Source organism: Carcharodon carcharias, chromosome 8 (genome assembly GCF_017639515.1).
Source record: "Carcharodon carcharias isolate sCarCar2 chromosome 8, sCarCar2.pri, whole genome shotgun sequence".
NCBI classification, from domain to species: Eukaryota; Metazoa; Chordata; class Chondrichthyes; order Lamniformes; family Lamnidae; genus Carcharodon; species Carcharodon carcharias.
In genome coordinates this window covers 143,855,292-143,879,651 of record NC_054474.1, presented here as the reverse complement: position 1 = coordinate 143,879,651, position 24,360 = coordinate 143,855,292, and the positions used below count along the sequence as shown (strand labels likewise).

Here is a 24,360-nt window from a genome sequence, read left to right as displayed (position 1 = left end):
CTTTTGCAAATTTGCTTTTGGCCAGATTTATGACTAAGCCAGCCAACTGCAATTGCTTAAACAGGTCCTCTAATTGCATTACATGTTTTTCCCATGTGTTACTATATATTACGACATTGTCTAGATAAGCCACGCAGTTAGGTACTTCAGCTACGATCTAATTCTTTTCAATCCTGTAAGGCTTACTAAATCTTGCCTTCAATGAGTCATCCAGTACTGGTAACAGAACTAATACTTTCTCACCAGCAACAACACTACGAGCTGCAGCTTTCCTGTCTGCTTTCATTTTCATCACTTGCTGTGATATCTTTAAATGTTCCCTAGCCAACTCACATGCTCTGTCCAATCTCTCTCTGAAATTTGATACATAATCCAGGAGAGTAGTTTCTGAATTTTGACCCACCAATGAATCAATTTCAGTGGTCCTCTCACCTTGTGACCCCAAACTAGTTCAAAGGGACTAAAACCAGTCGATGCACTAGGCGTGTCCCTAATAGCAAATAACATGAATTGAATTCCCCCATCTCAATCCTGTGGATAATCCTGACTATACGCCCTCATCATTGTTTTTAGCGTTTGATGCCATCTTTCCAAAGCCCCTGTGATTCAGGATGGTAAGCTGTTGACTTAAACTGTTTTATCCCCAAACTGTTTATTACTTCCTTAAATAGCTGTGACATGAAATTTGAACCCTGATCTGATTGTATTTCTTCAGGTAAACCATATCTTGTAAAAAATTTAGTTAACTCTTCCACAATTTTCTTTGTTGTGATATTTCTCAAAGTTATTGCTTCAGGAAACCTGGTAGACATATCCGTTATTGTCGGTAAGTACTGATTTCCATTTTTAGTCTTAGCAAGGGGTCCTACACAATCAATCATGACCCTTATGAAAGGTTCTTCAAATGCTGGAATGGGAATTTTTTTTTGGATTCATTCATGGGATGTGAGCTTCGCTAGCTGGGCCAGCATTTATTGCCCATCCCTAGTTGCCCTTGAAAAGATGGTGGTGAGCTGTCTTCTTGAACTACTGCAGTCCCTGTGGTGTGGGTATACCCACAGTGCTGTTAGGGAGTTCCAGGATTTTGACCTAGCGATATATTTCCAGGATAGTGAATGACTTGGTGGGGAACTTCCAGATGGTGATGTTCCCATCTATCTGCTGCCCTTGTCCTTCTAGGTGGTAGCAGCCGTGGGTTTGAAAGGTGCTGCCTAAGTAGCCTTGATGAGTTTATGCACTGCATCTTGTAGATGGCACACACTGCTGACAGTGTGTGTCGATGGTGGGGGGAATGAATATTTGTGGATAGGGTGCCACTCAAGCAGGCTGCTTTGTCCTGGATGGTGTCAAGCTTCATGAATGATGTGGGAGCTGCACTCATCCAGGCAACTGAGGAGTAATCCATCATACTCCTGACTTGTGCCTTGTAGATGGTGGACAGTCTTTGTGGAGTCAGGAGGTGAGTTACTCGTCGCAGGATCCCTAGCTTCTGACCTGCTCTTGTAGCCACAATATTTTTTAGCTAATCCAGTTCAGTTTCTGGTCAATGGTATCCCCCCAGGATGTTGATAGTGGGGGATTCAGCGATGATGATGTCATTGAACATCAAGGGGCTTAATCACTGCTTGTGGTTTCCCTATCACCTGACATGTGTGACATATTTTACAGACTGACTATATCCCTAGGTAATCCAGGCCAAAGAAAATGTTTTTGTATCTTTGCCTGTGTCTTTCTAATTCCTAAATGTCCCCCCATTGGAATTTCATGAGCTATCCTCAGAATCTCATTGATATATCCAAATGGCATTACAATCTGATGCACTTCTCTCCAGCATTTATCTGCTGAAGCATGATAAGGCCTCCATTACCCTTAAAGTAATAAAATTCTGGAATACATTTTGCCTCTGTGTCTGAGTAAGTTGTCTCATATAAATGTTGTATTTGCACATCCTTTTCCTGTAACTCCACTAACAGCTTTGATTTAAACACTTCAGCTGAATGGTCCTCTGTTCTTTCCTCCTGAACAATGTTATCAAACACAGTGTTTAGCTAATTGGACTTCCACACCTTCTCCTTGCCTTTTAACTTTCAGTTCTTCTTGTTTCAACCTGTGAGCCTGTGATGTTGTTATCACACAATCTGGAAACAATCCAGGATGCTCTCTGTGCAACACTTCTGTTGAAAACACTTCTACAGGCTGCTCAACTACCATATACATCACCCACACCTGTGACCCAGCTATATCATTACCCAAGATAAATAGAGCCCCTGCAAGGGGCAATTTTTCCACTACTACAACAAACACCCCACCTGTTTTCCACTTACTCCTTAACTTTACCTTCCACATTGGAATAGGTTTAGCATCTCCATGAACCCCACTTATTACCACCTGTTCCTCTAACTCTCCATTTGAACAACAAATGTCACTATACCCACAATGTTAAGAATTGACTAGCCCCTATGTCTCTTAAGATTTTTTTAACATCTTTACCTACTCCATTCTGTACACATGGAAAGACTTTCCCTTTGTACACAAAATCTTTAAGCACTTCTGCAGCCTGCTCCTCAGAATTCTCTTGGGTAAATTGTGGACTCTTTACCAATCACTAATACTCCCTATTTTACCTATACACAAACCATTGGTTTTTCCTGTGTCTGTACCTCAGAACCCACAGTACTTTTACTTCCAGAACTTTCCTGCACCCCTATAATTCCAACAGATTTTCCGTGCAATTTCCAGCACAGATATTTTGTATATCCAACTTTATTACAATGAAAACACCTCAATATTTGAAATTCTACCCTCAGCACCTTCCTTTTTATTCTGAGAAAAAACTTCCTGCGAAGTTCCACTTATTCCATCTCTCCCCTGACTACCCAACTTCCTACCACCTTCCCACTTTCTACTCTTTCCTGGTTTAAAAGGGTGACAAGAAAGGTTTAGCTTGATGAACTAATTCGTAATCATCAGCTATCTGTGTTGCTTGTCTTACCAATTGTACCCTCTGTTCCTCCACATGAGTTCTCATGACCAAAGGAATTGAATTTTTAAATTCTTCCAAAAGAATTACTTCTCTAAGAGCTGCATATGTTGCCTCTATCTTTAATGCCTGTATCCACAACTCAAAATTACTTTGTTTTACTCTTTCAAACTCAATATAAGTTTGCCCAGGTTGTTTTCTCATATTCCTATATGCCTTAGGAAGCAACTCATATGCACTCAAAATAGCCTTTTTTTAAAAGCACATCATTGTGCACCAACATTTCTTCTGACAGTGAAGCATAAACCTCATCTGCTGTACCCACCAACCTGGATTGCAACAACAATGTCCAGTTTTCCTGTGGCTATCTTCTCAAATGAAATAATGAATGCTTCCACATCTCTTTCCTCAAACTTTAGAAGAGCTTGAACACATTTAAACATCTCCTCACTGGGTTCTGATCTGGAACTAAGTTCTTCCTCACCTACTGATGTCTTTTTTTTAACTGCTTGCATTTTAAGCTGGAATTTTCTCTTTTTTTTCTCTTTCTTCCTTTTCTAACCTCACCATTTCTAATTCCCTTTCTTGTTTTCTTTCTCTCTTCTGCCTTTCTGTCTGTTCTCTTTGCAATGTTCTTTCTTTTTCCTTTACTGCAGCCTTCAGTTGCCATTTTTTCAGTTCCGTTGCTTGTTCAGGTTCAAGCTTCTTCATCTCTAACTGAAGTCTCATTACCTCCAGCTGTGACTCACCAATGTCAGGTATCACTTCCAACTTTAAATGCAGTGCTTTTCCTTCAATTATGTCTGCTTTTTTCACCCCTGCAGGTAACTCCAATTGTAATTTATCTACCAATTCCATTAACTTAACTTTAGTTACCTTTTGTAAACCAGCCAAAGTTATAACTTCAACCCCCAGACAATTCATAGCAACTGCAAAAGCCACATTGCAGTCTCACCAGTTCAAAAAAAAACCTCACACCAACTCCTGAATTCAAAGCACTTCTCATACTCATAGCCTTAAGATTCACCAATTCCAACCCAATCAAGGAATCTCAAATATATCCTGGACAAGCCCCCAACTTTGTTATGGCACAGCCAATGGTAAATACTGAGCTGCTCAAATCTCAGATGGAAACTTAAAACAATTGCCACAACTTGTTTTACAATTTGTATAAATTTTGAGATGCGTGCCATGAATTCAGTAGTAATAAGACCACCAGGTCTTATATGCTTCTTACAAAACTTAATTAAACCTTTATTAAGGGAAGAACTTATTTTAAATACATACATTGATCTACCAATTACTACTATGATAACTTCTAAATCCCCTAACTAATCTAACTCCCAGTTACTCTTTCGTTAAGGCAACAGTAAGATACATAGATTTTAAAAGACCTTGGCAAAGAAACATGATACCCTGCACAATCCAATTCAAAGTGAGTTTTCTTAACTTCAGTTCTTTGTAGACAGCAGCTTGAGGCTTAGGTGCTGAAAGCTTTGCACACATGTTAGATCTTAGAATTCCTATCCTTACACACAGCCTTTGCTCCTTTATACATATTTTCCCCTTTGAATGCAAATTCCCATTGTTTCACTATGTCTTTGGACTTTCATCTAATAAGTCTCTCATTGTACCAAGTTTATCAGTAATCTTTGGGAAAAATAAACACACTGTTTCGTAACTTCCCCTGGCTAGGTGTAATATTTCATTTCCTCCCTTTGAATCCAAGCTAGTCTGGTTTATTTAAAATGCAAATGTTCCCTTTACCTCTTACATTCTACAACTTCCCCCCCATGTTTACCTACTTAACATTTCAAACCTAGCTTATCTTCTGATACATCAAAGCTTTCAGACCAGCTGCCCTTAATTTAATCAAGTCACACACAGATATACACCCATAGACACAGGCCCCACTTTACAATAAATTCTAATAACAATATAAGAATTATTACATCTTCCTGACAGCAGCAAGAGATCATAAGGACATACTTAGGAGCGGCAGTAGGCCATTTGGCCCATCAAGCCTGCTTTGCCATTCAATAAGATCATGGCTATTCCACTTTCCTGCTTGCCCCCATGACCCTTGACTCTCTTGTCAGTCAAAAATCTAACTCAGCCTTCAATTAATTCAGCCTCCACTGCTCTTTGGGGAAGAGAATTGCACAGATGAATGACCCTCTGAGAGAAGAAATTCCTCCTCATCTCTGTTTTAGATGGAGACCCATTATTTTTAGACTGTGTCCTCTAGTTCTAGTCTCTCCCACAAGGAGAAACATCATATCAGCATCCACCCTGTCAAGTCCCTTCAAGTTCTGATATATTTCAATAAGATCACCTCTCATTCTTCTAAACTCCAGTGGGTACAGGACCAACCTGCTTAACCTTTCCTCATAAGACAAACCCCCTCATCCTCGGAATCAGCCGAGTGAACCTTTAAACTGCTTCCAATGCAAAGAAAGAGGAAACCAAAACTGTACACGGTTATCTAGGTGAGGTCTCATCAACACTCTGCACAATTGTAAAAAGTCTTCCCTATTTTAATACAAAAACAAAAATAGTTGGAAAAACTCAGCAGGTCTGACAGCAGCTGATTTCCAGCATCCGCAATATTTTGTTTTTATCCCTATTTTAATACTTCATCCCCCTGGCAATGAAGCTCTTGATTTTGAAAAGAGAATTGAATTTTATCCGGAAGAAAAAAAATTGCAGGGCTACGGGGAAAAGGCGGGGCAGTGTGAGGAACTTGTCCACTTGCCATGGCAGAGAGCTAGCACAGACAGGGAGGGCTGAAGGGCCGACTCTAGCGCTGTCACCAATCAGAGCTGGTCGGCGGTCTGGGGGAAGCTGATGGAGCCCAACTCAATCACAGAACAGAGCGCAGCTGCGCAGTGCGGGGCGCGCCCCCGCTGCCCGGCCCGCGTACGGGACGTGCTCGCTGTTTGCTCGTGCCCGTAAACCATTCTCTGTGCTGGAGCGAGTGGCGGGGCTCGGATACAAAGTTACAGAACGAGCGGCGGCGGCGACGACATTGTATCCGTCACGGAGTGAGGCTCGGTCTGGAGACGCCGCTGGACGGAGCCGCTTCCTCCCTTCAGGGTCTATGGGAAGAAGTCCAGCCCCGGCCCGGGACCCTTCTCCAGCCCGGCAAGCTGCACCCTGAGTCCTGTTCCCAGCAACGTTTCAGCGGCAGCGACTCCCGGACACCCACCCACCGGTGGATGTGTCTGAGCTTCAACTCGGACTCGCCTCTCACTTCACCCACCCAACCCCCGACTCAGCCCCTGCACGCACCCTCAGCCCTTAGCATCTACCCTCAGCTCCTGCACCCACCCTCAGCCCTTAGCACCTACCCTCAGCCCTTAGCACCTACCCTCAGCCCCTGCACCCACCCTCAGCCCTTAGTACCCACCCTCAGCCCTTAGTACCCACCCTCAGCCCCTGCATCCACCCTCAGCCCCTGCATCCACCCTCAGCCCTTAGTACCCACCCTCCCCCCTGCACGCACCCTCAGCCCTTAGCACCTACCCTCAGCCCCTGCACCCACCCTCAGACCCTGCACCCACCCTCAGCCCTTGGTACCCACCCTCAGCCCCTGCACCCACCCTCAGCCCTTGGTACCCACCCTCAGCCCCTGCACCCTCCCCAACTCCTGTACCCATCATTGCTCCCTGTGCCCACATTTGTCCCTTGGGTCTACACTCACTCCTGGGCCCTCCTTCACCCCATTCTCCCTATTGCTCCTTACCCCACCCCCCAACTTCAGAATGGAAGAGTGGAGGCAGTGTGGACGCTGGCTCATCGACTCCAAGGTGTTGCCCCCAAATCACCGCGTAGTGTGGCCAGCAGCTCAGGTCTTTGACTTAGCACAAGCTCTGAGGGATGGAGTCCTCCTGTGCCAACTCCTGCACAACCTGAGCCCAGGATCAATTGAACTCAAGGACATCAACTTCAGACCTCAGATGTCACAGGTAAGAGTGACGCAGGGGAGTGAGAGGTAAGGGCAGTGTACATAGTTTGGAGGCAGCGCGAGTGTGTGTGTGTGTGTGTGTGTGTCTGTGGGGTGGGGGGGCGCGGGGGTGGTGGGGTATGGGTGGGAATGGAGATTGGTCTCTGGGGAGCAGAGCCTGAGTTGAAAGAGGAGGCTCAGGGCAGCAAACAGCAGTGACCCCGAGCTCATCTCTTCAGCAGTTGATGGGATTTCAGACGGGACTCTGTGTGACTCTGGAGCAAGAATCACTTAGCAAGGCTGGAACCTATCACAAGGAAAATGGCCAACTAACCCAGTGTCAACCCTGAAAGAGATTCAGGAAACTTTGAGATGCAGAATTTGGGTATGTGATGCCTTTGATCACTGTCTCAGTTCAGGTCTCTGCATCAGTGACTTGGTCTCTGATCCTGGGTCAGTCGGTGCCTCTTGTGGCAATGTGAATTATCCATTGATTCTCAGCATCGATTGATTAAATTTTGATGCATCAATGCATGGCTGAAAGGGATCAGTTTTTTAGCTAAGTGCTTTATATTGCACAGTAATGTCAAGTGCCAGAATTTAATCTTCATTCCTTTGCCTGTTAATTGGCTACTTAGTGGTTGAAACTGGGAGAAGGCATTTCAATAATTGCTATTGTTAATAGGCTTGTTTGTAATGGGAGCTGCACTCTACAGCAAGGTGTCATTCTGTAATGGGGATGCTGTTGAATGGGTGGTCTGTTAGGGGACACTCTGTAATGGGGATGCTGTTGAATGGGTGGTCTGTTAGGGGGCACTCTGTAATAGGGATGCTGCTAAATGGGTGGTCTGTTAGGGGACACTCTGTAATGGGGATGCTGTTGAATGGGTGGTCTGTTAGGGGGCACTCTGTAATAGGGATGCTGTTAAATGGGCGGTCTGTTAGGAGACACTCTAATGGGGATGCTGTTGAATGGGTGGTCGGTTAAGGGGCACTCTGTAATGGGGATGCTGTTGAAGGGTGGTCGGTTAAGGGGCACTCTGTAATGGGGATGCTGTCGAATGGGTAGTCGGTTAAGGGGTACTCTGTAATGGAGATGCTGTCGAATGGGTGGTCGGTTAAGGGACACTTTGTAATGGGGATGCTGTTGAATGGGTGGTCTGTTAGGGGGCACTGTAATGGGGATGCTGTTGAATGGGTTGTCGGTTAAGGGGCACTGTAATGGGGATGTTGTTGAATGGGTGGTCGGTTAGGGGGCACTCTGTAAGGGGATGCTGTTGAATGGGCGGTCTATTGGGGGGCACTCTGTAATGGGGATGCTGTTGAACGGGTGGTCTGTTAGGGGGCACTGTAATGAGGATGCTGTTGAACGGGTGGTCTGTTAGTAGAGCGCCCTCTGGAATGGGGCATTCCACCAGTTTCCCAGTGATTGTCCTTGGTACCTGACCACGAGAGATTGTTTCACCTTGTGTCAGATGTAAAACCTGTTGTTGACTAGAGCGAAGGGGATTGGTTTGCTGGTTTGATGTCGGATTGCTCTGAGGATTTGTTGGGCGTAGTTTCATCACCTCTGACCTCTCAAAATCAGGGTCCTGTGGCAGATCGCCTCTCAATTCAGTAACGATGCACTGCCTGGGAAAGTTGCTCAGTAACATTACAACATCTGGCAGCATGAGACGAACCGTGACTGAGTGAGATGTGTCATGACAGATGAAGTTCAATCTTTGTTTGTCCTCAGTTCAAAGGGCAGTTAACTGGTGAATATGACAGAGAGATTGAGAGAATTTGTGACTGGTAAACCATTCGGGTTAAGATCTGGACTCTAATCCTTTCTGAAGAATTTTGATCTTCCTCAATGAATGTCAAGATGTTGGTTTATCAAGCGGAAGTGTATAACATGGAGCTACAGCACTGGTGGGGACAGGTTTGCCACTGTATAACACTGGGGTACAGTATTGATGGGGACAGGTCTGTCACTGTATAACACTGGGGTACAGTACTGATGGGGACAGGTCTTTCATTGTATAATACTGGGGTACAGTACTGATGGGGGACAGGTCTTTCACTGCAGAACACTGGGGTACAGGGCTGGTGAGGATGGTTCTGTCACTATAACACTGGGGTACAGTACTGTTGGGGACAGATCTTTCACTGTATAACACTGGGCTACAGTACTGATGGGGACGGCTCTGTCGCTGTATAATACTGGGCTACAGTACTGGGGATGAATCTGTCATTATATAACATTGGGGCATTGTACTAGTGGGGATAGATCTTTCACTGTATAACACTAGGGCACAGCACTGGTGGGGACAGGTCTGTCTCTATATAACACTGGGGCACAGTTCTGTGGGGACGGGTCTGTCACACTATAACATTGGGGTACAGTACTGGTGGGGACAGATCTTTCACTGTACAACGCTGGGGTACAGGACTGGTGGGCACTAATCTGTCACTGTATAACACTGGGCACTGGGATGCACACTGGTGGGGACGGCTCTATCACTGTATAACACTGGGGTACAGTACTGATGGGGACAGGCCTTTCACTGTAGAACACTGGGGTACAGTTCTGATGGGGATAGGTCTGTCACTGTATAACATGGGTACAGTACAGTTGGGGACAGGTCTTTCACTGTATAACACAAGTACAGTACAGTTGGGGATGGCTCTGTCACTGTATAACACGGGTACAGGACTGGTGGGGACTAATCTGTCACTGTATAACACTGGGGTGCGCACTGGTGGGGACAACTCTGTCACTGTATAACAATGGGGTACAGTACTGATGGGGACAGGTTTGTCACTGTAAATCTGGGGGTGGCATTAATTTGATTTTCTCAGTGTTTTCTGCAGTTGGCCAGTTCAGCATTTTCTTGTCTTGTTCGTTCAGGACTATGTTGCCCGTCTGATTAAATTTTGCCCATGACAGTAGCAGAATCCTGGGACATGAACAGTGTCAGAATGGGCTGCTGGCTGTCCATTAGGAATGATGATGTTGTGAGACTGGGAGTGAGGAACCTAAAGTTGAGCTTGTAAGTGGCACTCTGGGAAACGCTGATCAATGCAGGCTGGAGATGGGAAGGTTAAACCTGGCCTGCTGACAGTGAGGGTCATTTTTAAGTTGGCATTGAGAGTTGAGGAGACACTGACTGCCAGTTTCCACTGATGCTGCCCCTGTGCTCAGGTACCCAGGTATTATGGGTGTTCCTTTGACCACTGCTGTTAATTTGCAGGTGAGCTGAGGAACAGCTGTATCTGAAACAGTGAAGGCTGGGTCTAAGGTTAGAAGCTGCGCTCTTTGATGAGAGAGTGCTGATCAAAGATCTCCAGTTATTTAGTCACTACACATTGGGACTGCTTCTTCCCTCTATCTTTCCTTCCACCCCTGTGTTGTGATACAGTGGCTTCCTCTAGCCAGCCAGGCACTCACTCCCGTGACCAGCCTCCATGTATTTCTCTGGACTGATGTGTCAGTGCATACTCCACAGTGGAGGCTTCACAGTTGTGCCAAACCCTGCACTGATATAGTTTACAACTCCCCCTCACTCCACTCAAACTCCAGCAGGGCTGTTGAGTGGTTGGTAATTGTGGTGATTCCTCCCCAGCCCAAGGCCACAAAGGCTGCTTCTCTCACCCTGATCTATACTGCCTTTAATCAGCTAATCCAGCACAGGTCTTGATTTTATCACAGGAATATCATCTTAGATGTGCAGACACATAAGTTTGAAATGAGGACTAGGAGATGTGGATCACGATGTTACACAGGATGGGTGGTCACAAGACTCGGGGTTCATTTGGAGGTCACAGGCGACCTTTACACAGGGACCATGAATGGCCTGTTGTGCTGAGTTCTGAGGTATGTGTACCTTTAAGGACACTGCAGAGCAAATTATTGCTCATATCAGGAAAAGCTTTACCTAATAAGCTGTTTGATTTGTGAAAAAAATAGTTCCTGTCTAAATTGCCTGCAAATTCTTTAATAACTTATCTGCTGTAACTGTTAGATTAATAATTAATGTTAACCTTCTGTAAAGATCTGTTATAATCCCTTTGAGCAGCTTGGCCATTATCAGATTGAAAATGTACCTCAAAGTTGTTGAATTTTTAAACCAACATCTGTGGCCATTATTGCTTTCGTTATGACCTATACATGTCAAACTCGCATCTCTATGGGGCCACACTGAACTCAAGGGATTGAGAAATCATTACACTTATAGCTCGAGGAAACAACCTGGCGGGGTCACTGTGCACACTGAGGTACAGTACAGGTGGAGATAGGCCTGTCACTGTATAACATTGGGGTACAGTACAGGTGGAGACTGGTCTGTCACTGTATAACACTCGGATACAGGACTGGTGGGAACTGGTCTGTGACTATAACACTAGGATACAGGACTGGTGGGGACAGGTCTGTGACTGTATAACACTAGGGTACAGGACTGGTGGGGACTGGTCTATCACTGTATAACAGTGGGGTACAGTACTGGTGGGGACAGGTCTGTCACTGTATAACGCTGGGGTACAGTACTGGTGGGGACAGGTCTGTCACTGTATAACACTGGGGTACAGTACTGGTGGGGACAGGTCTGTCACTGTATATCACTGGGGTAGAGTACTGGTGGGAACAGGCCAGTCACGGTATAACACTGGGGTACAGGACTGGTGGGGACAGGCCTGTCACATAGAAACATAGAAAATAGGAGCAGGTATAGGCCATTCGGCCCTTCGAGCCTGCTCCGCCATTCATCATGATCATGGCTGATCATCCAACTCAATAGCCTGCTCTTGCTTTCTCCCCATATCCTTTACTCTCTTTAGCCCTAAGAGCTATATCTAACTCTTTCTTGAAAACATACATTGTTTTGGCCTCAACTACTTTCTGTGGTAGTGAATTCCACGGGCTCACCACTCTCTGGGTGAAGAAATTTCTCCTCATCTCAGTCCTAAATGGTCTACTCCGTATCTTCAGACTGTGACCCCTGGCTCTGGACTCCCCCACCATCAGGAACATGCTTCCTGGCACTTACCCTGTCTAGTCCTGTTAGAATTTTATAGGTTTATATGAGATCCCTCCTCATTCTTCTCAACTCCAGCGAATATAACCGACTCAATCTCTCTTCATATGTCAGTCCCGCCATATGAATCAATCTGATAAACTTTCGTTGCACTTCCTCCATAGCAAGAACATCCTTCCTCAGATAAGGAGACCAAAACTGCGCTCACTATTCCATGTGTGGCATCACCAAGGCCCTGTATAATTTCAGCAAGACATCCCTGCTCCTGTACTCGAATCCTCTCGCTATGAAGGCCAACATACCATTTGCCTTCTTTACCGCCTGCTGCACCTGCACGCTCACCTTCAGTGACTGGTGTGCGAGGACACCCAGGTCTCATTGCACGTTCCCCTGTCTCAATTTATAGCCATTCAGATATTAATCTGACTTCCTGTTTTTGCTACTAAAGCGGATAACCTCACATTTATCCACATTATACTGCATCTTCCATGCATTTGCCCACTCACTGTATAACATTGGGGTACAATACTGATGGGGACAGGTCTGTCACAGTATAACTGATGCACAGTACTAGTGGGGACTCATCTGTCACTGTATAACTCTGGGGTACGTTACTGGTGGAGACAGGTCTAATTGTGTAAACACTCGGGTACAATACTGGTTGGGACCGGTCTGTCACTGTATCACACTGGGGTACAGTATTGGTGGGGACAGGTCTGTCAATATATAACACGACTGCAGCACTGGTGGGGACTGGTCTGTCACAGTATAATACTGGGGCATAATACTGATGGGGACAGGTCTGTCACTGTATAACACTGGGGTACAGTACTGGTGGGGACAGGTCTGTCGCTATATAACACTGGGGTACAGTACTGGTGGGGACAGGTCTGTCGCTGTATAACACTGGGATACAGTACTGGTGGGGGCAGGTCTGTCACTGTATAACACTGGGGTAGAGTACTGGTGGGGACAGTGTAATTATGAATGTGAAAATATATATTTCCCAAAATCTCTGATTTCTAGGATTTTCTGTTAGTTTTGTTTTGTTTATTCCTGGCTGTTTGTTTAACCTAACACAGAATCAAAATACTGCGGATTCTGGAAATCTGAGATAAAAGCAACAGATGCTGGAAACGCTGAGCAGGTCAGGCCACGTCTGTGGAAAGGAGCAGAGTTATTGTTTCAGGTCGATGACCTTACATTCGAAAGGGCTATCAATCTGAAATATGAACTCTTTCCCTCCTGTGTCTGGCCTGCTGAGTATTTCAGCATCTTTGTTTTTAGTGTTGGTTTGATGTGTTTTTTCCTGGTCCAGTGGCACCCATCTTCCAGCACTGAACAAAATTCCGCATTTACTGAACCAGGTCCTGGATATTTTTCCTCGTTTCAGGCTTGCTTTCCCTGTCCTGTAGATTGTGGCGTGGATGCTTCCTGGTGACACCCTTGGGCCAGTAATTACCCACAATGTCCTGTCAGGTACATTGTCTGTCAACTCCCAACTTTCCCAAGTTTCATCTCCCCCCCCCCCCCCCCCCCCCCCACTCACTGCCCCCCCGCTTTGAGAGGGTGGGCATGAGATTTCTAGAATGGTACCCATGTTGTGGGACTTTAGTTTGGTGGTGTGTATGGAGAAGTTCGGTTTGCTTTGTGAAAGCATGGAAGGATAAGGGGAGAGGCGTTCAGAATGATGAGGGCTTTTGATGAAGTAAATAAAGAGAAACCATCTCCATTGTCTGGTAGTCGGTAACCTGAGTGCCAAATTAAAGTAATTGGGGAAAAAAGTCTGAGGTTAAGATGGCAGTTTCTTTTTACTAGTGAGTAATGATGACCTGGAATGCACCGACTGAAAGTTTGGAGAAAACCGATTCTTTCTGTGCTTTGTGATTCTGTGATTTAATGCACCACTCACTTTTGCTTGTTTGCTGTCCCAGCCGAGGCACTCGATAATGATCAGGAGCGGCAGCGTAAGCCCCTTCTGTTCTGCTTTGCTCTGCGGGCACTGAGGTTAGAGACAGCTCTAACTGGTAAGCTGGTTGACATCTGCGAACTCACCCACAAACTGGGCTGCAGACTTGGATTTTGCTGTGTTGTGGTGCTCAGCACCAGCCCATGTGCTGACTGAGCCACCAGGGTACCTGAGGTTAGCTTGTAATTTTTTAGTGAGGGGGACACTGAGAGCTCTTGCATTGGAAAGTAAAATTGCTGCATAATTTATTCTTAAAATATGATGAAATATGCAGTAGCTGGGTTAATGAGGTGCGTTAAAATGGAATGCAGGATATGTAACACACTGCTTGATAAATGTTGTATCAGTCCTGGGTACGTGCAAGTTCCTGGGTTAAGAAGGAAAAATATTGTAGATTATTTCCTAGTTTTTAAAAGGATTGTTCCCTTCTCCCTAACTCCTGATCCCACTTCAGATGCTTGCCTTCTAATATCCCCTCAATTCCCCACCTCTTCCTTCCTCCTACACAGCTGCTAATGTTCACTGGGAATCCTTGTCATGAACCATGTTCCTGACCCAAGTGCCTAGTCTTTGTGTGAGTCTAGGTGGCGAATGTTGACAACCATTCCACCATTCTGGGTTGTCACACCACATCAGTGGGGGGAAAACTGATCTTTTTTCCCCTCGTGACTCAGGCTGAGGCTGATTCTACTGTCCCCACACTCTCTGAGATCAACAAATGCAGCATGAGCTGGGCATGGAAGCTCTGGTGTTTGGATTGGTGCTACACAGGCAGTGCCTTTATTCAGTGAGCCATCATGCTGCACATCTCAAAACCCAGTGGAGGCAATGTGCCCTCTAATTGAGCCCCCAACAGTGGAGGGGTAATCAGAATTTATTGCTGCCCTCGAGCATAGAGAGTGAATTTGGATCAATGACACAAGCTGGCCCAGATCGAAAGGATGGCTTTCAGTGGCTGATCAGCCCCTGACATGAGAGACAACCAGGGAAAGGTCAAGCCCTAGGCGACACGCTGAGACAAGGAGGGTGTTGCGAATGTTGTGTTTGGGTTTGAGGATTCCTTTTTGTGTGTTTTTGGGGGAGAGTTATTGGATCAAAGCACAGATTTTTGTTTCTGAGAAATGTAGAGATCTGCTTGGGCAGTGGTTGTGAGGAATCTATTTTGAGAAAGCGTGCAGTTAGATGATGACAGATTCTGAAAAAGCTGACACCCAGGCAGTATCTGCCTAGGGGTCCACTATGCAAAATAAGCAAACACATTAAAACTGAAATTCACTGACCTCTCTGCAGCTGCCTCAGTCACAGTGAACCATCTGGTGTAGGAGAAAGTCACAGGCAGCAGTGCTCAAGGTACTGAACTCTGGGAATTAACCTTTAACATGACTGGTTACTGAATAAAAGAAACACAGCAGACACGATGACGGCAACGAAGGGACCTGTACCCGCAGGGTCTGTAACTGCTAAATACTCTCACATATCAATTTTGGTTGCTTGTTTGCCCAATAACCATGTGCAACACTCCCAATGCTAGTACTGAGGGAGTGCCGCACTGTCGGAGGGTCGGTACTGAGGGAGTGCCGCACTGTCGGAGGGTCGGTACTGAGGGAGTGCCGCACTGTCGGAGGGTCGGTACTGAGGGAGTGCCGCACTGTCGGAGGGTCGGTACTGAGGGAGTGCCGCACTGTGGGAGGGTCGGTACTGAGGGAGTGCCGCACTGTGGGAGGGTCGGTACTGAGGGAGTGCCGCACTGTGGGAGGGTCGGTACTGAGGGAGTGCCGCACTGTGGGAGGGTCGGTACTGAGGGAGTGCCGCACTGTGGGAGGGTCGGTACTGAGGGAGTGCCGCACTGTCGGAGGGTCGGTACTGAGGGAGTGCCGCACTGTGGGAGGGTCGGTACTGAGGGAGTGCCGCACTGTGGGAGGGTCGGTACTGAGGGAGTGCCGCACTGTGGGAGGGTCGGGACTGAGGGAGTGCCGCACTGTGGGAGGGTCGGGACTGAGGGAGTGCCGCACTGTGGGAGGGTCGGTACTGAGGGAGTGCCGCACTGTCGGAGGGTCGGTACTGAGGGAGTGCAGCACTGTCGGAGGGTCGGTACTGAGGGAGTGCAGCACTGTCGGAGGGTCGGTACTGAGGGAGTGCCGCACTGTCGGAGGGTCGGTACTGCGGGAGTGCCGCACTGTCGGAGGGTCGGTACTGAGGGAGTGCCGCACTGTGGGAGGGTCGGTACTGAGGGAGTGCCGCACTGTCGGAGGGTCGGTACTGAGAGAGTGCCGCACTGTGGGAGGGTCGGTACTGAGAGAGTGCCGCACTGTCGGAGGGTCGGTACTGAGGGAGTGCCGCACTGTGGGAGGGTCGGTACTGAGGGAGTGCCGCACTGTGGGAGGGTCGGTACTGAGGGAGTGCCGCACTGTGGGAGGGTCGGTACTGAGGGAGTGCCGCACTGTCGGAGGGTCGGTACTGAGGGAGTGCCGCACTGTCGGAGGGTCGGTACTGAGGGAGTGCCGCACTTCAGAGGGTCGGTACTGAGGGAGTGCCGCACTTCAGAGGGTCGGTACTGAGGGAGTGCCGCACTTCAGAGGGTCGGTACTGAGGGAGTGCCGCACTGTGGGAGGGTCGGTACTGAGGGAGTGCCGCACTTCAGAGGGTCGGTGCTGAGGGAGTGCCGCACTTCAGAGGGTCGGTGCTGAGGGAGTGCCGCACTTCAGAGGGTCGGTGCTGAGGGAGTGCCGCACTTCAGAGGGTCGGTGCTGAGGGAGTGCCGCACTTCAGAGGGTCGGTGCTGAGGGAGTGCCGCACTTCAGAGGGTCGGTACTGAGGGAGTGCCGCACTTCAGAGGGTCGGTACTGAGGGAGTGCCGCACTTCAGAGGGTCGGTACTGAGGGAGTGCCGCACTTCAGAGGGTCGGTACTGAGGGAGTGCCGCACTTCAGAGGGTCGGTACTGAGGGAGTGCCGCACTTCAGAGGGTCGGTACTGAGGGAGTGCCGCACTTCAGAGGGTCGGTACTGAGGGAGTGCCGCACTTCAGAGGGTCGGTACTGAGGGAGTGCCGCACTTCAGAGGGTCGGTACTGAGGGAGTGCCGCACTTCAGAGGGTCGGTACTGAGGGAGTGCCGCACTTCAGAGGGTCGGTACTGAGGGAGTGCCGCACTTCAGAGGGTCGGTACTGAGGGAGTGCCGCACTTCAGAGGGTCGGTACTGAGGGAGTGCCGCACTTCAGAGGGTCGGTACTGAGGGAGTGCCGCACTTCAGAGGGTCGGTACTGAGGGAGTGCCGCACTTCAGAGGGTCGGTACTGAGGGAGTGCCGCATTGACAGAGGGTCGGTACTGAGGGAGTGCCGCGTTTCAGAGGGTCGGTACTGAGGGAGTGCCGCGTTTCAGAGGGTCGGTACTGAGGGAGTGCCGCGTTTCAGAGGGTCGGTACTGAGGGAGTGCCGCGTTTCAGAGGGTCGGTACTGAGGGAGCGCCGCGTTTCAGAGGGTCGGTACTGAGGGAGCGCCGCGTTTCAGAGGGTCGGTACTGAGGGAGCGCCGCGTTTCAGAGGGTCGGTACTGAGGGAGCGCCGCGTTTCAGAGGGTCGGTACTGAGGGAGGGCCGCGTTTCAGAGGGTCGGTACTGAGGGAGGGCCGCGTTTCAGAGGGTCGGTACTGAGGGAGTGCCGCACTGTGGGAGGGTCGGGACTGAGGGAGTGCCGCACTGTGGGAGGGTCGGGACTGAGGGAGTGCCGCACTGTGGGAGGGTCGGGACTGAGGGAGTGCCGCACTGTGGGAGGGTCGGGACTGAGGGAGTGCCGCACTGTGGGAGGGTCGGGACTGAGGGAGTGCCGCACTGTGGGAGGGTCGGTACTGAGGGAGTGCCGCACTGTCGGAGGGTCGGTACTGAGGGAGTGCAGCACTGTCGGAGGGTCGGTACTGAGGGAGTGCCGCACTTCAGAGGGTCGGTACTGAGGGAGTGCCGCACTTCAGAGGGTCGGTACTGAGGGAGTGCCGCACTGTCAGAGGGTCGGTACTGAGGGAGTGCCGCACTGTCGGAGGGTCGGTACTGAGGGAGTGCCGCACTTCAGAGGGTCGGTACTGAGGGAGTGCCGCATTGACAGAGGGTCGGTACTGAGGGAGTGCCGCGTTTCAGAGGGTCGGTACTGAGGGAGTGCCGCGTTTCAGAGGGTCGGTACTGAGGGAGTGCCGCGTTTCAGAGGGTCGGTACTGAGGGAGTGCCGCGTTTCAGAGGGTCGGTACTGAGGGAGCGCCGCGTTTCAGAGGGTCGGTACTGAGGGAGCGCCGCGTTTCAGAGGGTCGGTACTGAGGGAGGGCCGCGTTTCAGAGGGTCGGTACTGAGGGAGGGCCGCGTTTCAGAGGGTCGGTACTGAGGGAGGGCCGCGTTTCAGAGGGTCGGTACTGAGGGAGGGCCGCGTTTCAGAGGGTCGGTACTGAGGGAGGGCCGCGTTTCAGAGGGTCGGTACTGAGGGAGGGCCGCATTTCAGAGGGTCGGTACTGAGGGAGGGCCGCATTTCAGAGGGTCGGTACTGAGGGAGGGCCGCATTTCAGAGGGTCGGTACTGAGGGAGGGCCGCATTTCAGAGGGTCGGTACTGAGGGAGGGCCGCATTTCAGAGGGTCGGTACTGAGGGAGGGCCGCATTTCAGAGGGTCGGTACTGAGGGAGGGCCGCATTTCAGAGGGTCGGTACTGAGGGAGGGCCGCATTTCAGAGGGTCGGTACTGAGGGAGGGCCGCATTTCAGAGGGTCGGTACTGAGGGAGGGCCGCATTTCAGAGGGTCGGTACTGAGGGAGGGCCGCATTTCAGAGGGTCGGTACTGAGGGAGGGCCGCATTTCAGAGGGTCGGTACTGAGGGAGGGCCGCATTTCAGAGGGTCGGTACTGAGGGAGGGCCGCATTTCAGAGGGTCGGTACTGAGGGAGGGCCGCATTTCAGAGGGTCGGTACTGAGGGAGGGCCGCATTTCAGAGGGTCGGTACTGAGGGAGGGCCGCATTTCAGAGGGTCGGTACTGAGGGAGGGCCGCATTTCAGAGGGTCGGTACTGAGGGAGGGCCGCATTTCAGAGGGTCGGTACTGAGGGAGGGCCGCATTTCAGAGGGTCGGTACTGAGGGAGGGCCGCATTTCAGAGGGTCGGTACTGAGGGAGGGCCGCATTTCAGAGGGTCGGTACTGAGGGAGGGCCGCATTTCAGAGGGTCGGTACTGAGGGAGGGCCGCATTTCAGAGGGTCGGTACTGAGGGAGGGCCGCATTTCAGAGGGTCGGTACTGAGGGAGGGCCGCATTTCAGAGGGTCGGTACTGAGGGAGGGCCGCATTTCAGAGGGTCGGTACTGAGGGAGGGCCGCATTTCAGAGGGTCGGTACTGAGGGAGGGCCGCATTTCAGAGGGTCGGTACTGAGGGAGGGCCGCATTTCAGAGGGTCGGTACTGAGGGAGGGCCGCATTTCAGAGGGTCGGTACTGAGGGAGGGCCGCATTTCAGAGGGTCGGTACTGAGGGAGGGCCGCATTTCAGAGGGTCGGTACTGAGGGAGGGCCGCATTTCAGAGGGTCGGTACTGAGGGAGGGCCGCATTTCAGAGGGTCGGTACTGAGGGAGGGCCGCATTTCAGAGGGTCGGTACTGAGGGAGGGCCGCATTTCAGAGGGTCGGTACTGAGGGAGGGCCGCATTTCAGAGGGTCGGTACTGAGGGAGGGCCGCATTTCAGAGGGTCGGTACTGAGGGAGGGCCGCATTTCAGAGGGTCGGTACTGAGGGAGGGCCGCATTTCAGAGGGTCGGTACTGAGGGAGGGCCGCATTTCAGAGGGTCGGTACTGAGGGAGGGCCGCATTTCAGAGGGTCGGTACTGAGGGAGGGCCGCATTTCAGAGGGTCGGTACTGAGGGAGTGCCGCATTTCAGAGGGTCGGTACTGAGGGAGTGCCGCATTTCAGAGGGTCGGTACTGAGGGAGTGCCGCATTTCAGAGGGTCGGTACTGAGGGAGTGCCGCATTTCAGAGGGTCGGTACTGAGGGAGTGCCGCATTTCAGAGGGTCGGTACTGAGGGAGTGCCGCATTTCAGAGGGTCGGTACTGAGGGAGTGCCGCATTGACAGAGGGTCGGTACTGAGGGAGTGCCGCATTGACAGAGGGTCGGTACTGAGGGAGTGCCGCATTGACAGAGGGTCGGTACTGAGGGAGTGCCGCATTGACAGAGGGTCGGTACTGAGGGAGTGCCGCATTGACAGAGGGTCGGTACTGAGGGAGTGCCGCATTGACAGAGGGTCGGTACTGAGGGAGTGCCGCATTGACAGAGGGTCGGTACTGAGGGAGTGCCGCATTGACAGAGGGTCGGTACTGAGGGAGTGCCGCATTGACAGAGGGTCGGTACTGAGGGAGTGCCGCATTGACAGAGGGTCGGTACTGAGGGAGTGCCGCATTGACAGAGGGTCGGTACTGAGGGAGTGCCGCATTGACAGAGGGTCGGTACTGAGGGAGTGCCGCATTGACAGAGGGTCGGTACTGAGGGAGTGCCGCATTGACAGAGGGTCGGTACTGAGGGAGTGCCGCATTGACAGAGGGTCGGTACTGAGGGAGTGCCGCATTGACAGAGGGTCGGTACTGAGGGAGTGCCGCATTGACAGAGGGTCGGTACTGAGGGAGTGCCGCATTGACAGAGGGTCGGTACTGAGGGAGTGCCGCATTGACAGAGGGTCGGTACTGAGGGAGTGCCGCATTGACAGAGGGTCGGTACTGAGGGAGTGCCGCATTGACAGAGGGTCGGTACTGAGGGAGTGCCGCATTGACAGAGGGTCGGTACTGAGGGAGTGCCGCATTGACAGAGGGTCGGTACTGAGGGAGTGCCGCATTGACAGAGGGTCGGTACTGAGGGAGTGCCGCATTGACAGAGGGTCGGTACTGAGGGAGTGCCGCATTGACAGAGGGTCGGTACTGAGGGAGTGCCGCATTGACAGAGGGTCGGTACTGAGGGAGTGCCGCATTGACAGAGGGTCGGTACTGAGGGAGTGCCGCATTGACAGAGGGTCGGTACTGAGGGAGTGCCGCATTGACAGAGGGTCGGTACTGAGGGAGTGCCGCATTGACAGAGGGTCGGTACTGAGGGAGTGCCGCATTGACAGAGGGTCGGTACTGAGGGAGTGCCGCATTGACAGAGGGTCGGTACTGAGGGAGTGCCGCATTGACAGAGGGTCGGTACTGAGGGAGTGCCGCATTGACAGAGGGTCGGTACTGAGGGAGTGCCGCATTGACAGAGGGTCGGTACTGAGGGAGTGCCGCATTGACAGAGGGTCGGTACTGAGGGAGTGCCGCATTGACAGAGGGTCGGTACTGAGGGAGTGCCGCATTGACAGAGGGTCGGTACTGAGGGAGTGCCGCATTGACAGAGGGTCGGTACTGAGGGAGTGCCGCATTGACAGAGGGTCGGTACTGAGGGAGTGCCGCATTGACAGAGGGTCGGTACTGAGGGAGTGCCGCATTGACAGAGGGTCGGTACTGAGGGAGTGCCGCATTGACAGAGGGTCGGTACTGAGGGAGTGCCGCATTGACAGAGGGTCGGTACTGAGGGAGTGCCGCATTGACAGAGGGTCGGTACTGAGGGAGTGCCGCATTGACAGAGGGTCGGTACTGAGGGAGTGCCGCATTGACAGAGGGTCGGTACTGAGGGAGTGCCGCATTGACAGAGGGTCGGTACTGAGGGAGTGCCGCATTGACAGAGGGTCGGTACTGAGGGAGTGCCGCATTGACAGAGGGTCGGTACTGAGGGAGTGCCGCATTGACAGAGGGTCGGTACTGAGGGAGTGCCGCATTGACAGAGGGTCGGTACTGAGGGAGTGCCGCATTGACAGAGGGTCGGTACTGAGGGAGTGCCGCATTGACAGAGGGTCGGTACTGAGGGAGTGCCGCATTGACAGAGGGTCGGTACTGAGGGAGTGCCGCATTGACAGAGGGTCGGTACTGAGGGAGTGCCGCATTGACAGAGGGTCGGTACTGAGGGAGTGCCGCATTGACAGAGGGTCGGTACTGAGGGAGTGCCGCATTGACAGAGGGTCGGTACTGAGGGAGTGCCGCATTGACAGAGGGTCGGTACTGAGGGAGTGCCGCATTGACAGAGGGTCGGTACTGAGGGAGTGCCGCATTGACAGAGGGTCGGTACTGAGGGAGTGCCGCATTGACAGAGGGTCGGTACTGAGGGAGTGCCGCATTGACAGAGGGTCGGTACTGAGGGAGTGCCGCATTGACAGAGGGTCGGTACTGAGGGAGTGCCGCATTGACAGAGGGTCGGTACTGAGGGAGTGCCGCATTGACAGAGGGTCGGTACTGAGGGAGTGCCGCATTGACAGAGGGTCGGTACTGAGGGAGTGCCGCATTGACAGAGGGTCGGTACTGAGGGAGTGCCGCATTGACAGAGGGTCGGTACTGAGGGAGTCCTGCGCTGTTGGAGGGTCAGTCCTGAGGGAGAGCTACGCCGTTGGAGGATCAGCGGTGAGGGAGTGCTACACTGTCGGAGGGTTAGTCCTGAGGGAGTGCTGCACTGTCAGAGGTGCGGTGTTTTGATGGAGGCATTAAACAGAGGCCAACTCTGCCTTCTTGGGTGGATTATTTAGTAGACGAGCTGGGGAATTTTCCTCAGTACCTGGTGAAATTTGATCCCAAAAAATACAGATTAACCTGTTGTAAAGCAGATTGCTGCAGATGCTGGAAATCCAAAATAAAAACAGAAAATGCTGGAAATATTCAGCAGGTCTGGCAGCACCTATGGAGAGAGAAATGGAGTTCATGATTCAGATCGATGACCTTACATCAGAAGAGATCATCAGCCTGGAACATTAACCCACTTTCTTGCTCCACAGATACTGCCTAACCTCCTGAATATTTCCAGCATTTTCTGTTTTTATTTTGGATTAACCTCTCTTTGTGGAATCTTGCTGTGTACAAGCCTGCAAAAGTCCTGGAGCTGCAGAGTAAAATTACTTCACTGACTGTGAAATGCTTTGCGATATCCCAGGGCTGGAAAAGATGCCATTAATTGGGAATTTACTCTTCAATTAGGCACTAGTGATGAGTGATGACCCGTGTAAATTCCCAGGGTCCGCATAGTCTGCGCCTCGGGTGATACAGTTCCTTGAGGAGTGAGGAGAAAGAGGAGGAATTTTACCCCCTCCCCAGACCTCCCCTACTGTGCCCAACATATCAATAACTAGTTGGCCCCCATCGTGCTGGTGCTGTCTCTGGCTGAGACAGCTGTTTGACTTGTGCAGCAATCTGACTCCCACTCCCACTACCCCTCCTTTCCAATTGCTGCTGAACTGCGTCATCCTTTTCTCTGTTGGTGATTTAACAAGGATTTATTCAGTCAGAATTTTATTTTGTTTTAGACAAAGTATTACATGCACAGGACAGGTTAGAACAAAACATTGCAGAACAGGCTTACAGCAGGCAGCCTGTGCCAGTGTTCTTGTAGCAAAGCCTGGCTTTGTCACATACGAGAGGGGAGGAGGTAGTTGATGAGCAAGACACAGACATGGGGGTGGGATAGGAGGCAGATGGACAAGGAGCAAGAGAGAGAAACTGGAAGTTAGAGAGAAAAACAGATACTGTTGACCCACTGAGATAAAGACTTTTGAAGCTGGTTATCTCAGTCCTTTTTTGTAAAGGGCTTTCTTCTCCCACATCCTTCTTCATGTAACTAACTTTTCTTCTTAATACTTCATTTTCTATATTAACTTTCCATCTTTGTATTCAGCCCTTTCCTTGCTGCCTTTACACTCTGGTTGAATCATAGCTCCACTCCCCTCATAGTACCTTGTCTTTCTCCACCTCCATCCTTTGCATCCAATCAGCAACTCCTCCTCTTGCTTATACCACACAATTTTTCCTTTATTATCTCAAAGATGGAACAGGCAGGTTGAGAGGAAGAACAGTTGATGGGTGAGCTACCAGTTGATGAATGGACTAGATAGATGACCGAGAGAATTGGAACCATGGAGATTGTTCTGATTGTTTTCTGGATCATACAGCTCCCTGTCCAGCACAATATCTGAGTGCTGATCGCTGGCCAGCTGCACTTTCCTGCTCATGTACAGAGTAAAGCAGGGGACAGTAGGGCAACATCAGTGGCTGTAGCCCTGATCCCCACTCTAAATTAGCATTGGCAACTGGGGAGCATTGATTTCAGGGTGGAGGGGAAAGAGAAATGTGAAAAACAACTTGTCTAGCACCTTTAATGTTCTAAAATGTCCCAAGGTGCTTCACAGGAATGTTAAAAACAAAATTAGACACTGAGCCACGAGGAGATATTCAGTCAAGTGATCAAAGGCTTTGGTCAAAGAGACCAGTTTTAAGGAGCATCTGAATACAGGAGAGGCAGAGTTTAGGGAGCGAATTCGAGAGTTTAGAACTCTGGCAGCTGAAGGCGTGGCTGCCAATGGTGGAGCGATTAAAATCGGGGATACTCGAGAGGCCAGA

At 50.4% G+C, this 24,360-nt stretch overlaps 1 protein-coding gene across 1 annotated transcript in view; it reads left to right on the top strand.

Moving 5' to 3' along the window:
• The first annotated feature begins 6,559 nt into the window (after positions 1 to 6,559).
• vav2 (vav 2 guanine nucleotide exchange factor) overlaps positions 6,560 to 24,360 on the top strand; it is a 204,361-nt gene continuing 186,560 nt past the window's right edge. The window contains exon 1 of the mRNA XM_041194013.1: positions 6,560 to 6,948. Within this exon, the coding sequence (XP_041049947.1) occupies positions 6,745 to 6,948 (204 nt within the window). The 5' untranslated portion in view covers positions 6,560 to 6,744. The remainder of the gene's footprint in view (positions 6,949 to 24,360) is intronic.